At 47.7% G+C, this 12,245-nt stretch overlaps 6 protein-coding genes across 6 annotated transcripts; 4 read left to right on the top strand and 2 right to left on the bottom strand.

The window, feature by feature from the left end:
• The first annotated feature begins 305 nt into the window (after nucleotides 1-305).
• On the top strand, nucleotides 306-1,072 carry BT62DRAFT_933719 (uncharacterized protein). Its single transcript, XM_043186605.1, has 3 exons — nucleotides 306-483; nucleotides 534-678; nucleotides 730-1,072. The coding sequence occupies exons 1-3, from the start codon at nucleotides 448-450 to the stop codon at nucleotides 945-947; spliced, it is 399 nt and encodes a 132-aa protein (XP_043038172.1). The 5' UTR covers nucleotides 306-447; the 3' UTR covers nucleotides 948-1,072.
• A 1,506-nt stretch (nucleotides 1,073-2,578) lies between these two features.
• BT62DRAFT_1007703 (uncharacterized protein) lies at nucleotides 2,579-3,194 on the bottom strand (the record flags this gene model as incomplete). Its single annotated transcript, XM_043177371.1, has 5 exons — nucleotides 2,579-2,631; nucleotides 2,684-2,776; nucleotides 2,915-2,979; nucleotides 3,035-3,096; nucleotides 3,147-3,194. The coding sequence occupies 5 exons, from the start codon at nucleotides 3,192-3,194 to the stop codon at nucleotides 2,579-2,581; spliced, it is 321 nt and encodes a 106-aa protein (XP_043038171.1).
• Nucleotides 3,195-4,064: 870 nt separating this feature from the next.
• On the bottom strand, nucleotides 4,065-4,515 carry BT62DRAFT_1007702 (uncharacterized protein; the record flags this gene model as incomplete). The annotated part of the gene is made up of 3 exons (XM_043177370.1): nucleotides 4,065-4,246; nucleotides 4,310-4,316; nucleotides 4,390-4,515. The coding sequence occupies 3 exons, from the start codon at nucleotides 4,513-4,515 to the stop codon at nucleotides 4,065-4,067; spliced, it is 315 nt and encodes a 104-aa protein (XP_043038170.1).
• A 1,287-nt stretch (nucleotides 4,516-5,802) lies between these two features.
• On the top strand, nucleotides 5,803-6,599 carry BT62DRAFT_920975 (uncharacterized protein; the record flags this gene model as incomplete). The annotated part of the gene is made up of 2 exons (XM_043184264.1): nucleotides 5,803-5,991; nucleotides 6,054-6,599. The coding sequence occupies 2 exons, from the start codon at nucleotides 5,803-5,805 to the stop codon at nucleotides 6,597-6,599; spliced, it is 735 nt and encodes a 244-aa protein (XP_043038169.1).
• Nucleotides 6,600-7,421: 822 nt separating this feature from the next.
• On the top strand, nucleotides 7,422-8,201 carry BT62DRAFT_1007700 (uncharacterized protein; the record flags this gene model as incomplete). Its single annotated transcript, XM_043177369.1, has 6 exons — nucleotides 7,422-7,621; nucleotides 7,658-7,677; nucleotides 7,725-7,827; nucleotides 7,878-7,899; nucleotides 7,949-8,004; nucleotides 8,039-8,201. 6 exons carry the CDS (start codon nucleotides 7,422-7,424, stop codon nucleotides 8,199-8,201), a joined length of 564 nt encoding a protein of 187 aa, XP_043038168.1.
• Nucleotides 8,202-9,533: 1,332 nt separating this feature from the next.
• BT62DRAFT_219465 (uncharacterized protein) lies at nucleotides 9,534-11,141 on the top strand. Its single transcript, XM_043180102.1, has 3 exons — nucleotides 9,534-9,733; nucleotides 9,826-10,713; nucleotides 10,771-11,141. Exons 2-3 carry the CDS (start codon nucleotides 9,852-9,854, stop codon nucleotides 11,031-11,033), a joined length of 1,125 nt encoding a protein of 374 aa, XP_043038167.1. The 5' UTR covers nucleotides 9,534-9,733; nucleotides 9,826-9,851; the 3' UTR covers nucleotides 11,034-11,141.
• The last annotated feature ends 1,104 nt before the right edge of the window (nucleotides 11,142-12,245 follow it).

The raw sequence follows: 12,245 nt of genomic DNA, 5'->3' as shown, positions 1-12,245 counted from the left end.
CCTGAAACTTGATATGCCCCGACTCAAATGGAGATTTATTTACTCCGCTGAGACGCTTGGTAGTATGTAGTGTGCGAAGAAAGCCCGAGACATCGCAACATCAGAGTCGAGTTTTATTTTCTTGCCCTTTGTGCATCTAATTTTTTAACTCACAGCTCTCCAACTCTTGAAATGACCTCGTCATTTCCATCCCAACCTTCACTCTCCATTGAGACACTATCCGAGTCACAAGCGCCTAAAGTTATATTGAATAGGGCTGTGTCGCTCGGGATTAGGGTGGGGACAATGAAACCTTAAAATGCACAGCCAAGACCTGTGTCGCAGAGGGAATATGTTATCACCCAGTCAGAAAAGACCCGCAGCGCTGTTAACATAAGACTGAAACTCACACGGCGCTACTATTCAGAGCTACATTTCCCAACAGTGGAGCGTGCCAGTGCGATACCAATGGCAAGCGTGAATAGCATAAATGCCCAGAGCAAGGTATGTCACAATCAGAACTTCCATTTTCAGATGCTCATTGCAGAGCACAGGCATATGGGGATGTTCATTTGCGCGATGAGCTACCAATCAGTTCTGATGCGCTTCCGCCGTATGAAGCCGAAGACCAGTCACCTCCTACATATTCAAGTTTGAGAAGGCATCCTCCATCTCGATATCTCTGTCTGTGCGGTATTTGTACGTTACTACACTTCATATTCGTTTTCACACATTCATTTCATGCCCTAGTATGCCCTCTTCTCTGGATTATTGGTGCTCTCGTCCTGTGGTTTCCATTACGGCACCTGTTTCCTTGTTTATTTTCCCTGCGACGACAGAACGCCGATGATGCCATATCGAGGGGAATACGGAGAGATGAGGTGCAATGGGCTAGTGTTTGCCTAACTCTAAGCGGTGCTCTCCTTTTCATCGGAACGTGTATTTTCGTCATAAGTTACTGTGCTTGATACCAAATATTGATCACACCAGGAATGTGTCACGGAATACGTTACCGCGCGCCCAGGCTGGGCGCGGTGGATCGTGGGTAAAGGACTCAACAGTATAGTTTTAAATGTCCATACAGTATAACGAGTCATAAGAATCAAGAGCCATCTGATGGTAACGAGAAGGGAGTTTCATCCAAACATCAGGCTTACAGCTCATTATGCACGTCTATCATGTACACTGAGATTTTGTTAGCCCAATAGTACATGCTCGGTAATTGTGTACGACGAAGAAAAGGCTAGAGTCTTATCGAGGATAGGTGGCGTTGCCGATATTGCCGTCGAAGAGGTCGTTTGAAAAATGAGAAGGCGGCACCTTTTCATGAATCGAATCCATTATGACCATCTTCGCCACAAAAGGCCGATCAAAATTACACTAAGCCGACCGCCGCTAGTACTCAATGAGGTCCCCAGCAATGTTATCGATATGAGATGGTAAGGAATGATATTAAATCTCTGAGAAAGTCATTAGTTAGCGCGCCGTAAGCAATATAATTAGCCACATGCTTAAGATAGAAGATATAGCCTAGCCTCCCATCACGAATCCTGAGCAGTATGTTGATACCGGGACAGACAGGATCAAAAGAATCCGCAAACCTCGCCTGTCCGCCAATCGCAGACCCATCGTAGGTGCTGCATGTTCGAAGGCCAAACCGAGTGAGTCCAGCTTTTGTTTCTAACAAGCTTGGACGCCACTGTGGTCCAGCGGCGCAGCAGCAGCAGTCAGCATCATCTAATCTAAAATAGTATCAAGGCCGCAGGATATGGACCAGTTGAAGTGCCCTGCAGCTTAAGAGAATTGGCTTGATATGCGTCGGTGTCAAACTATAGTCCAAAATTTCAGCTAATAGAACAATGTCATCTATTGGGTGTTCAAGATAAAATCGATCCGATTCGTGTACCTCAGGTGGAAGCTCGTTCGCAATGGAAAGAACTTTGTGAGGTGTACGTAGATACTAGAAATTAGATCTATGCTGAAAATTGCATTGTGACGAAGAGAAACGGCATAGTGCTTACAGAACCCTCCATAAAGCGCATCCCAAGTGTTATATATCTGCAGAACGATTATAGACATAGGTACACGAAGATGTAGAGCGACCCGTACATCTAAAGAACGAAGGACTTAGCCGTGGAATGTTCGGCAAGTGCCATTCACTTATCCCCAGTAACAAACAACACGACGAGAACGAAACAGCATAGGCTGAGGCGATGGAAGGCATCATCCTTCTTTCCTATCAACACGCCCATCTCCGACATCGCATTGATACCTATAGTGCATAGATAGCCAACGTGGTCGTGTTCGTTTTATTCAGGTTAGCAGGGTCCGATCTAAGAAAAGATGCAACATCAAACAGAGGAAATGATGTGATGCTTGCTAGTATGCGTCAGTAGGAACCAGCGTGATTGACCTCAGTTCGCCCACTTCCGCTACAGATCCACTGTACCACGCAGATGAAATCAAAGCAAGGACGGAAGGGGTAATTGCAAGGAACATGATTCCCTATTAAGACAAGTCTCCGCTAAATCTTGCGTGAACCCACGTCTCTGAGTCTGGGGCCTATGGGATTAAGAGTACCGCCGCCGAATGAGAATATCTATTCGCCTTCGATAGCACTAGGGTTAGCGATGGCATTATGACACGACAACCCTGTATTAGAATAACAGTGTGTTGAGTACCAAAGGCAGAAGAAAGGACATACAAGATCTGGGGTGGCGAGCATAGGGACGAATGATGGGAGCATAGAACGGGTTCAAGCCGGTAACCACGTTGAAGTAAAGAAAGGCAGGGAAAGCTGCACTTCCTCAGGGTTTATTCGCCTGGAAGAGTATCAGCAAGTTGTCAAAGAAGATGGAATGAAGTACATACTGCGAAGAACCTACCTCCTTCGGAAACCTCATGACTCCTTCAGTTACAGTCCCCAATTACCTACCAGACTTGGGCATGGCGACATTGCGCGCCGAACAGAAAGAGATGCCAAGTCGATGAGTTAGATTTCTACATTGCTCGAGGTCGCAGAAACCTGGATGAAATCAGGTTCAATGCTCGTTACCGAGCGTATGCCAGGTCGTCAAGGAAAGAGAGAAGAGGCCCGAGGCCCGAGTCGCTAGACACCTTGACGTAAAAGGTACTTCACCGCGGCACTGGACTCAGTCCAAAAGTACGAGCTGGTAGCTGGATATCGTCTTCCTGATCGTGGTGACTAAACCCATCGTCCAAACTATTGTCGCTGAAGACGCCGTAGGCTGATATTTCTCACATCGATAGAGATCCCCAGGAAGGAGTTGTCTCAATGACAAGATTCACTAACCTTAAGCATAGTCGTTGATACTGCAAAACACCACGTCTACGAGCGGCCGTGGTCTGAAGTCCGAGTTGCCCGAAGGAGCATATCTTAGGTGAACTCACAGGTCAGGTTAGCACCCTGAGTTTCAAGGACCAATATGAGTAAGACGCTGACGAGATACACTCTCGCGTATGATATTGATTTTCGTGAAAGCCTCCGGATCCATACGTACACGCGGTGTTCCGTTCAATACAGAGTTTTAATTTCCTGGAATCCGTTCTGTAGTAAATGCTTGTGATAACGAACACCGTGGCACCACGCATACACTCACCAAAACTTATGTTAGAGTACAGCTGTACCGAGTGTTTTTTTTCATCATTAGGTACCGCATCCGTGGAAACCTGAATGAATGTAAGTGATTAAGGGACCGCATCTGATGGCTTAAAAAATTCTGAGCGGCGCTTTCAAAGGAAGGAACGCGAAGATACAAAACATCGCAACTGGGCTTTTTTTCAGAGTCAGTCGAACAACATGTATGAACAGCAGAGGAGGCTAAAATTGTCTGTGAATCAATGCATGAAAGTTTGCTAGTTATTTGGTGAATTGAAGAGGCACCACAAAAGAGTGATCAGAAACGCAGATACAGACCCGCCGGGCTTGGAAGTCTGTACTACCCGTGTTCTTCAAGTTTGATTGTTATCACAACAACGTCCGTTGCTGTGATGTTCGGGACTGAAACGCGGCAAGACTGAAGCACTGTTGATCAACAATGGAGTTCATGGCATTGATATGCTATCTATCCTCTGTGCACATATAGCCGTGCCTCTACATTGGATTTCTTGAAGCCCAGCGAAGAATCGATCCCGAAGATGGTAGAACTTGTGACCTGTAACATGAGAAGGCCAACAACGAAGATAAAGGAAAAAACTTCGAAGACGGTTCTAGAAGGTTTACCTGCAGGGAAAAAGCATGGAAATTCTGTGCGATACAGTTATATGAGATGGGCTCCAAAAATCAATGCCATTTGTTTGGTCCACTTACGGGCGGTCTACATTACACAGCGGAGCTGTCTATTATATTAGAATTCAGATATTCTTATCAACAGAAGTAAGGAAGTTTACAGGCTCCCAAGTCAGCGTTAATGGTTGATTGCTGGTTGAGGAAAGCTGTACAAGGAAGCTCCGAAACGGGTTATGATTTCTCACGGGCATATTTTCGATGGGACTCGGATTTCGGGCCGTCGGCATAGCCCGGAACTTAAACCTAATCCACCGTGTACCTCGTCTACAGGTAGCCCTTACTAGCCTTGACTGTCGACTAGAGTGGTGACACTGTATCTGGGAACTCTTTTTCACCGACTACAGTCTAGATGTATCCGAAGATCAAGGACCGAGACTAGTCTGACCTGAATTCCTTAGTACGAAGGGCATCTTCCTTCAAGATCATACTACCGGTATGTCATTCTAAACTGTTGGGCGCTATATATTTTATATTAATCGTATTTTCGGACAACTCCATCTATATGACACGACAGACCGAACCATACAGTAGCGGCCAGATCCCAAGCAATATTCAGCACTTAGAGCTTAATGAACTTGGTGTTCGAGATCTTTTCTTCGTCTCGGTGGAAGCGTGACCTTTGGTACTTCGCTCGCTTACCTTGCTATTATTGCTAGGCCGCGGATTTCTCATCTTTGCGCCTTACTGATGACAGCATTCTTCCGCCAGGGCACTTCTGCTCGCTAAGCTCCGCCTCTCTCGTAGAGATGCCTTGACTGCCGTGTAATGCTACCTACCTACCTATCCAATAGCCTGGGAGGTGCTACTTAAGACTCTTATTCTCATTCTTGCGATGCTTTGCTTCTTCAATTACCGGTCGTTCCTTCTTCAATCTTACCGGCACCGGGGATCGTTAAGAACGATCAAACTTCCATATCACCAGTCATATGTTTTGTTGCGCTCATTCGTGTCCATTTCTGCTTTCATTGATTTCTAGCCGGTTTTCCTCGGTTTTCCTTGGTTTTCCCTTCAAGTTAGCCTTTAGTACCCCATTTATCTTAGTGAAACGCCCTGTGCACACGGCCCGTAGGCCTGCGCTAAGCGATGCTTGTGCAGATGTTTTCCAATATTGCTAAAGCGTATCGGGTTCATATGACATTTTCCGGCAATCATCCTTCCCCGCCTAATGAAGGCAATTTAGTATGTACGGCCTTTTCCCTGCATGTTGTCCAAAAATGCTGATCAAACGAGGAAGGTTCTATGAACACTTTCCAACTTCCACGCCGCAAACGTACACTCACAATTGGCTGAATCTGTCTTCCCGATATAGAGAGAAGTTGTACGAGGCCAATTTCTCGCGTGTTCTATGTTCATACATAAGATCACGGCCTTACCTTTCTAAGACCCTTACACTCCGACGCTCGTATGAAATCCATACTCGTGTCTGCCTCGGCAATTGCGGATCAGGGGATGGATTTTGGATAACCGAACATATAAGATGCCGTCTCTTCATTCCATTTTCACCAAGCACCTAGATGTCTTCCTTTGTCAAAATAGCCCTCCTTTTCTCGTCTATGGTTTCTATCCATGTCGGACTTACTCCTCCAAATCGACCTCCCCCCGTTGATGTTCAATTCATACCCACAGAGAAAGGGTCGGTTCGGACCAGCGAGGTCGTTCTGAGACGAATACTGTCTTCAGGTGGCCCGTCGACCTACTTCAAGGTACAATATTTTCGATTTTCATCGATAATATCGATGGGCTAAACTTTTCATTCCTTTCGCAGGCACTATTCTGGACTGTCTGCACATTAGAATCCATACTTATTCTCTCCGTATCTTATCCCAAGTCGTCCGCATCCCAGCTCTTGGCATCCATCTTCCCCACCTCAATCACCATATGCTATTCAACACCCTTCGCCGTCATCTGTACCCTCATCACGCTCTCCGGAGGCTTCCTTCGCGTGCATTGCTTCCGCGCATTAGGCAGATTCTTCACCTTCGAGCTCTCTCGGCAAGAGAACCACAAGCTCATTACCTCGGGAGCCTATTCTCTTGTCCGACATCCTTCCTATCTTGGCGCATTGCTCACGTTCGCTGGTGCCATGCCGCTATTTGCAGGTCCAGGCTCCTGGATTTGGGAGAGCGGTATCCTAAAGACTATTTGGGGCGTTGCGGGGGTCGGTGGGTGGTACGGCGGGATCGTTCTCATGCTAGGAACGCTGATGTTCAGGCTGAAGAGTGAGGATGAGTTCATGCGGAGAGAATTCGGGAAGGAATGGGAAAAATGGGCCGATGAGGTGCCATACCGGTTGATTCCAATGGTTTACTGAATTCAAATAGAGCATCACGATTTTTTCTCCTACCAGTTGATGGTGGCAATTTCTGTTGGATTTGGCGTCCGGACCGTAACCATGAATGTTTTTGCACATAACGATACTCACCCCTATCGTCAGCTGAATGAAGTGGCGTGGGGCGTTTATCAAGTTCTCTGGTCTCCATCAGCTCCTTCTCTCCAACGCGATAGCCCTGTAAAGATGAGTGGTTGTGTTTCCGACCATCTGGAGCGTCTCTGCGGCTGCATTACCGAGTTCTATTACTAGCATCTCGGGTTTGATGAGACAACTAGAGTCCCCCATACAATTCTAGGCCAAAGTCTCGGGTTCGCCACTTTCTGCACAAACGTTGCCGCGACGACGGCGTTCACCGACTTGAATGGCTGACATCCGCCACCCCGCATGTCGTGTTGTATGCCATTGATCAATGTCTGTCTTTCAGCTTTTTTTTTGCGGAAAGATAAGGTCCGTCGGGAGGCTTGTCGGAGGGGATGATTGATATTCCCTGTGAGAACTTTTTAGCGCTCGCTTCCGACGGAGCGATCTGTTCTGTGGCCGTGTATCTCCTCTGGATCTATGCGACTTCTCCCGCCTTGGACTATGTGACATTTGTACAGGTATAACTCGTGACCGTTCAACTATGATTCTATCACGGCTGTGGCAGCGCTGAAGGGTCGGGACGATACAGATGAGTAGGTTCCTTACATGATCTGAAGTGCCAGATCTTTCAACTCGTCTTGCTTGCGATGTGATTGCGTCACCTTTCAGCCCTCGTTCACATGGAATGTCTTCGGATATCTGTGAATGGGGGTACATTCCATGCAACGGCGCTTAGGGCTGTACAAGACGTTTACCGATATACGCGACGGCGAACATTATTCCAATGCTGCCGAGGGTTATTTTTTCGATCGCGCCCCCATAAAGGATGCTCTGCTGTATGGCTCATGGCATTCCTCGAAGTCGAACGATTCAGAGGATCGCCTCCCGGGGCTATGGCAACGTACCCGAGTGCTCGCTCCGTGAATTATCCGATGAGGGCGTGGCATGATTCCCAGGTGGTTTAAGGATCTGCCTTGTAAGTGGTTAGAGAGGCTTTTCACAGCTCACGTGCTCGTTCACTAGCTGTTTCTGGGATGACAATCCGTGATGTCCTCACAGGCCCTCGCTTGGTCGTGCCTGCGAAGCGGACACTCGGAAAATTAGGATGCATCATTCACGCTAGTACGTTCGATAAAACCGTGGAGATCTTTCCGTTTAAATTTATAACACGCGAAGAAAGCTGTCGCGTGCAGCGAAGGTGAGCTCGCGTTTGATGGGTTAGAGTAAAATTTAACTCTTTGAGTTAGGACTTAATATCCAAGTTGGACTTTCTAGCGTCTACGGGACTAGGCCTAGCAATCGCGTAGCAAAACAAGTACCGATGACGTTTTTGCTAGGCAACTGCAGGAATGTTTCGTGGCCGAGTCCAAGCCCCGGGACTTCGAGAAGTCTGGGCCTTTATGCGCTACACATAGTCTCGGGCTAGCAAAGTGCGCTGAGATGATTCAAGTCGAGCCCACCATTTCCTGCTCCATGAAGTCTTTGCGTGGTCTGGGTTGATGGCCTTCGTAGTCTGAGTCGATACTAAGGCTTAGCTCCGAGCGCCCGGGCCCGATGCCAGAATACGTAGGAAGGGAAGTATGGGCGATACTACGCATCATAAGATTCCACGCGTGGCATGCTCGCAGAGCCGTCAGCTACTTTGTTACACTGCACCCTGCACTGATTCCTGGTGCAAGAATATTGTTAGATTACTCAAGGAGAGGAGGAAATGCAAAGGAAAGGGACTAGCACCCCATAGGGCGTGCTGTTGAAATACGAAATCTTAAAAAAGTGAAAAACAAGGGCTATTTGACGTGCGGAGGTGACAGTTGCTACGCGTCGGTTTTATGCAGGGTGTAATGCTGCGACCGTTAGACACATGGAATTCCACTCTATTGTGTATATAAAATGGCCACTCCCAGAGCAACATCTTTAAAAATTTGAATGTCGAAGAAGGCGTGTGTTGGTGTTATTGTGAGAGAGGCAGAATAGCTCCGGCAACCCGGACCGCCTTCTCTATTATGACGTTTCACACAACGTGGCGTAGGTATCAAGCTTATTGACTTTTGACAGTCATCTATCTCATCCACTTTGTAACCAAGTAGCCGTCTATCACACGTAGCTTTAAACTGACTCGGTACAACCAAATTAACATCCACTTAGATGTCGCATGCAGCACTGGGCAGTGCGAGGGCGTGTTAATTATACGGTGACCCCACATTACGGTAGTCATATCCTGAAAATCCAATCAGCATGAGTCTCATGCTTCGACTTCATGAATCCAGGGACTGGGAGCCTCGAGATTCGCTTCTGGACGTCATCCGGAGATTGAAGGACTCCCTCGTAATTCCCCTCGAGGTCAGCTTTTTTTCCATGTCGTGATGTTGAAATTGGTTCAAACTTCTGTTAGACAGGGAGACTTCGCGAACCTCTTCAGTATCGTGGTTGTTTCGAAAAAAAAAAAGAGAAAAACGCAAAAGGAGCCAGGTTGATTCAGCCCAGCCTTATAACTCCCCGACTTTTCATTGAAATACTTTACGTCCTGCGGCGCACTGCGCCAATAAAGAGCTGACTGTTTACTAGTAGAAGTTGATCCGATCAATTCAGCTGTTCGTTGAAACGCCGGCTGGACATTCCAGGACGTTCCACAGCAGAAAACATGCCCTTTGAGCGTGTGCGGCCGCGCCAGAAAATCGTGTGTAAGTCGTGGTCTTGCCCATTTTTTGTGACACGCCCTTCATCTCTGGGAGCTGGACTCATTTTTACTTATTTGAAGTGCAACTCAGGGCTCTTCTCCCGCCCGGAGAAGCCGTTCATTACCTCGACACAACCTTTCTTGAATGGAAGGTCGATGGCCGGACGTAACAACGCTGTTCGGCATACAAAAGGCTCATAAAATCCGTGTTCTCCGTGGGGCGCTTGAGTAAGGCGGACGCGTTTCTGGTACCACATCGTGCCGCAAATTTGTCACCCACTATCACGATACTGTCACCTTGACCTTGACGCGGGAACCCAAACAGTGTCCATCCCCACTATACAATCAATTCCAGGTGTGTATGTAACTTCCTTGTATTTCTCGAGTCAATCCACTCTGTTCCTCTTTCGTCCTCTCCTGACTGTTCACAATTTTTCTCGGTTGCAGATTTATTGGCGTCATATCGTTGTACAATGGATTTCAACTTTGATACCCCCTCCAGCACTCCCAGTCTTCTGTTTTCCGACTTCACTGCCAACCTACCACCCTCTACGAACAAGTCTGCAGCAGTAGACGTGTCCAAATTTCACTTGGATGGCTTCAGTGACTTCAATCTCGACCTATCGGTTCTCTCCAGGCCCGTGTCCCCCGCATCCTCTCCATCTCTTCATGCTTCTACATCCTCTGGACAAGATCTACCAGCCTCTCGCAGTCCGTCTCCTTCGACTACATCCCATCCAGTGCCAAGCGATTCAGAATCGAACAATCTTTTAAGGAGAGTGGCGTCGGGCAGGCTGTCGCCCGCAGCAGTGACGTCGGTCATCCGTGGCTCATGGCCCATGATTTCTCGCATGACAATCGGTCGTGGTACACCTTCCGATCCTACCAGGAAATCTGAATGGGCAGGAATCAGTTACGACGAAGACGGCAGGCTCACGAACAACAACCGGTCAACTTCTACGGATTTGCCAGTACGGCGGTCGCTATCCGACTCTGACTACTATCTACCTACCTCCCCTCAGCCTTTCGTCCTTCCAGAATCCTCCAAGATCCAGCTTGATGGCCTTGGCGCCGTATCTGACCATGCGGAGTGGGACTCACTCATGCAAACGGTTCTCGGCCACGGTCCAGAGACACCCTCTACCTCCACTACCTCCGCACCCGCCACCCCTGCCCCGGCGACACCCAAACCCCAACAACAATCGTCCCTCTCTCCTCTCCCTCTCGCCGACATTGCTCTCGACCCGGAAACGCTAGAAATAGACCTCGGTCTAGAAAAGGCCTTGGACCTAGGATTTGGTCTCGAGAAGAGAAATAAGGATGGTACGGGACGAGGTATGAATTGGTTCGCGTTGGGTATGCTTTCGCGCTCAGGGTTCGATTCACCCTCAGTTTACTCGACCGCATCGCGGCTGCCTACGTCGTCGCGTCCGGTGTCTGTCGTCGACTCACAGACCAATAACCTTTCTCGGCACGAGCAGGAGAGCCAGGAGGAGACAAAGGTTCCTGAGAAAGCCGAGCCGGAACCGGAAGCGAAATCTTCACCGTCCAAGGCCTCGTCCGCCCTTGTGCAGTCGGGTCCCAATACGCACTCACCCTGGTGGAAGAAGATATTGGGCAAGCTGCAGAAACTTTTCAGACCGAAGCAAAATTGATTCTCTTTTTCGTCTCTTTCTTCATCTCGTTGCGCGTAAAAATGGATTTATACCCCCGCGTTTCTTGGCTTTTTTACCCCGTCTCTAGTATATTTTTTTATCTCCTTCGTCGGAATTTGGACACATTTTACCACTGCTGACCCTTTGCGTCGCGTTCACACTCCTTTGCATTCTTTCCATTGTTTTTTATATCAAGAGTCCATTCGTCGCTCCTTACTATACCTTGACGACTTCTATGATCATGTACTGTTCTTTTAGGCGATAGGTTTTCATTACACTTCTACTAATTGCTGGTGTAAAATCAATTTTAAGCGCTTCTTTTGCCGCCCTTACTCCTCTTAGATGTGACTTGAATGACTGCTTGCTGCATCCATGTCAGCTTTGCTATCTAAGAGACTGATAGAAAATCCATGCGTTGGACAGTGAGAGTTAAATGTGAGGTCGGCGGCTTCCTTAGTCAAATATCCCGCAATGCACTTCAGATAAAGTCCTAGACGAAGATAGTACACAAGATTAGAGTCTGGTGGATCCAACTGGTTCCTGGTCTATTAGTCCTTCGAGTCCCAGTCGTACTCGTACCCAAGAAAGCCCAAAAATATTTATTCCTTTATAGAATCCGAACAGACCCGAGGTGTCAAAGAATCTTCGTACGCTGGATAAGTCACGAGTGCCTGCTGGCTTTATGGTTCTGCGTTTGTGGCTCAGATTTGATGCTAATTTAGACAAGCAAGCAGCGCTCTGAGGGCAGTACGTAAATGCTGACTAAAGAAATGAACGCTTGACCGGTAGTCTCCGATTCAGATAGCGTCGAACTATACTGTGCAATGTCAGTTCGCCTCCAGGGACTTCAGAAACTGAATGTTCTTTTTTTTGGAAGATAAAAAAGAATTCTGCATAACGAGCGGTGGCGGGCTATGTATGTAACAGATATGGTTTGAGAAATAAGGGTATCACCTGTCGAGTTTCCGACTATAACTGAAGGATCAAGAATTAGCAAGTAAGAAACGGGCCCTGCTTGTGGCGTCTTTTGGGTCTGGACCTTCAAGTATAGCCCCGGGGGGCCCAGGAGCGACGTACAGTTCCGATTCAACATTGATATAGATGCCATGTTGTCAATACTCCGAGTACTGCAAGTAACCATTTGACCAGGCTACAAGATCCCTCCTCGAACCAGAAACGAAAATCCTGCTCGATATCTTTCCTTCCCTCATC

This window comes from Guyanagaster necrorhizus (assembly GCF_019112545.1).
Source record: "Guyanagaster necrorhizus MCA 3950 unplaced genomic scaffold BT62scaffold_17, whole genome shotgun sequence".
Classification (NCBI taxonomy): domain Eukaryota; kingdom Fungi; phylum Basidiomycota; class Agaricomycetes; order Agaricales; family Physalacriaceae; genus Guyanagaster; species Guyanagaster necrorhizus.
This window is presented reverse-complemented; position numbering and strand designations above follow the sequence as displayed.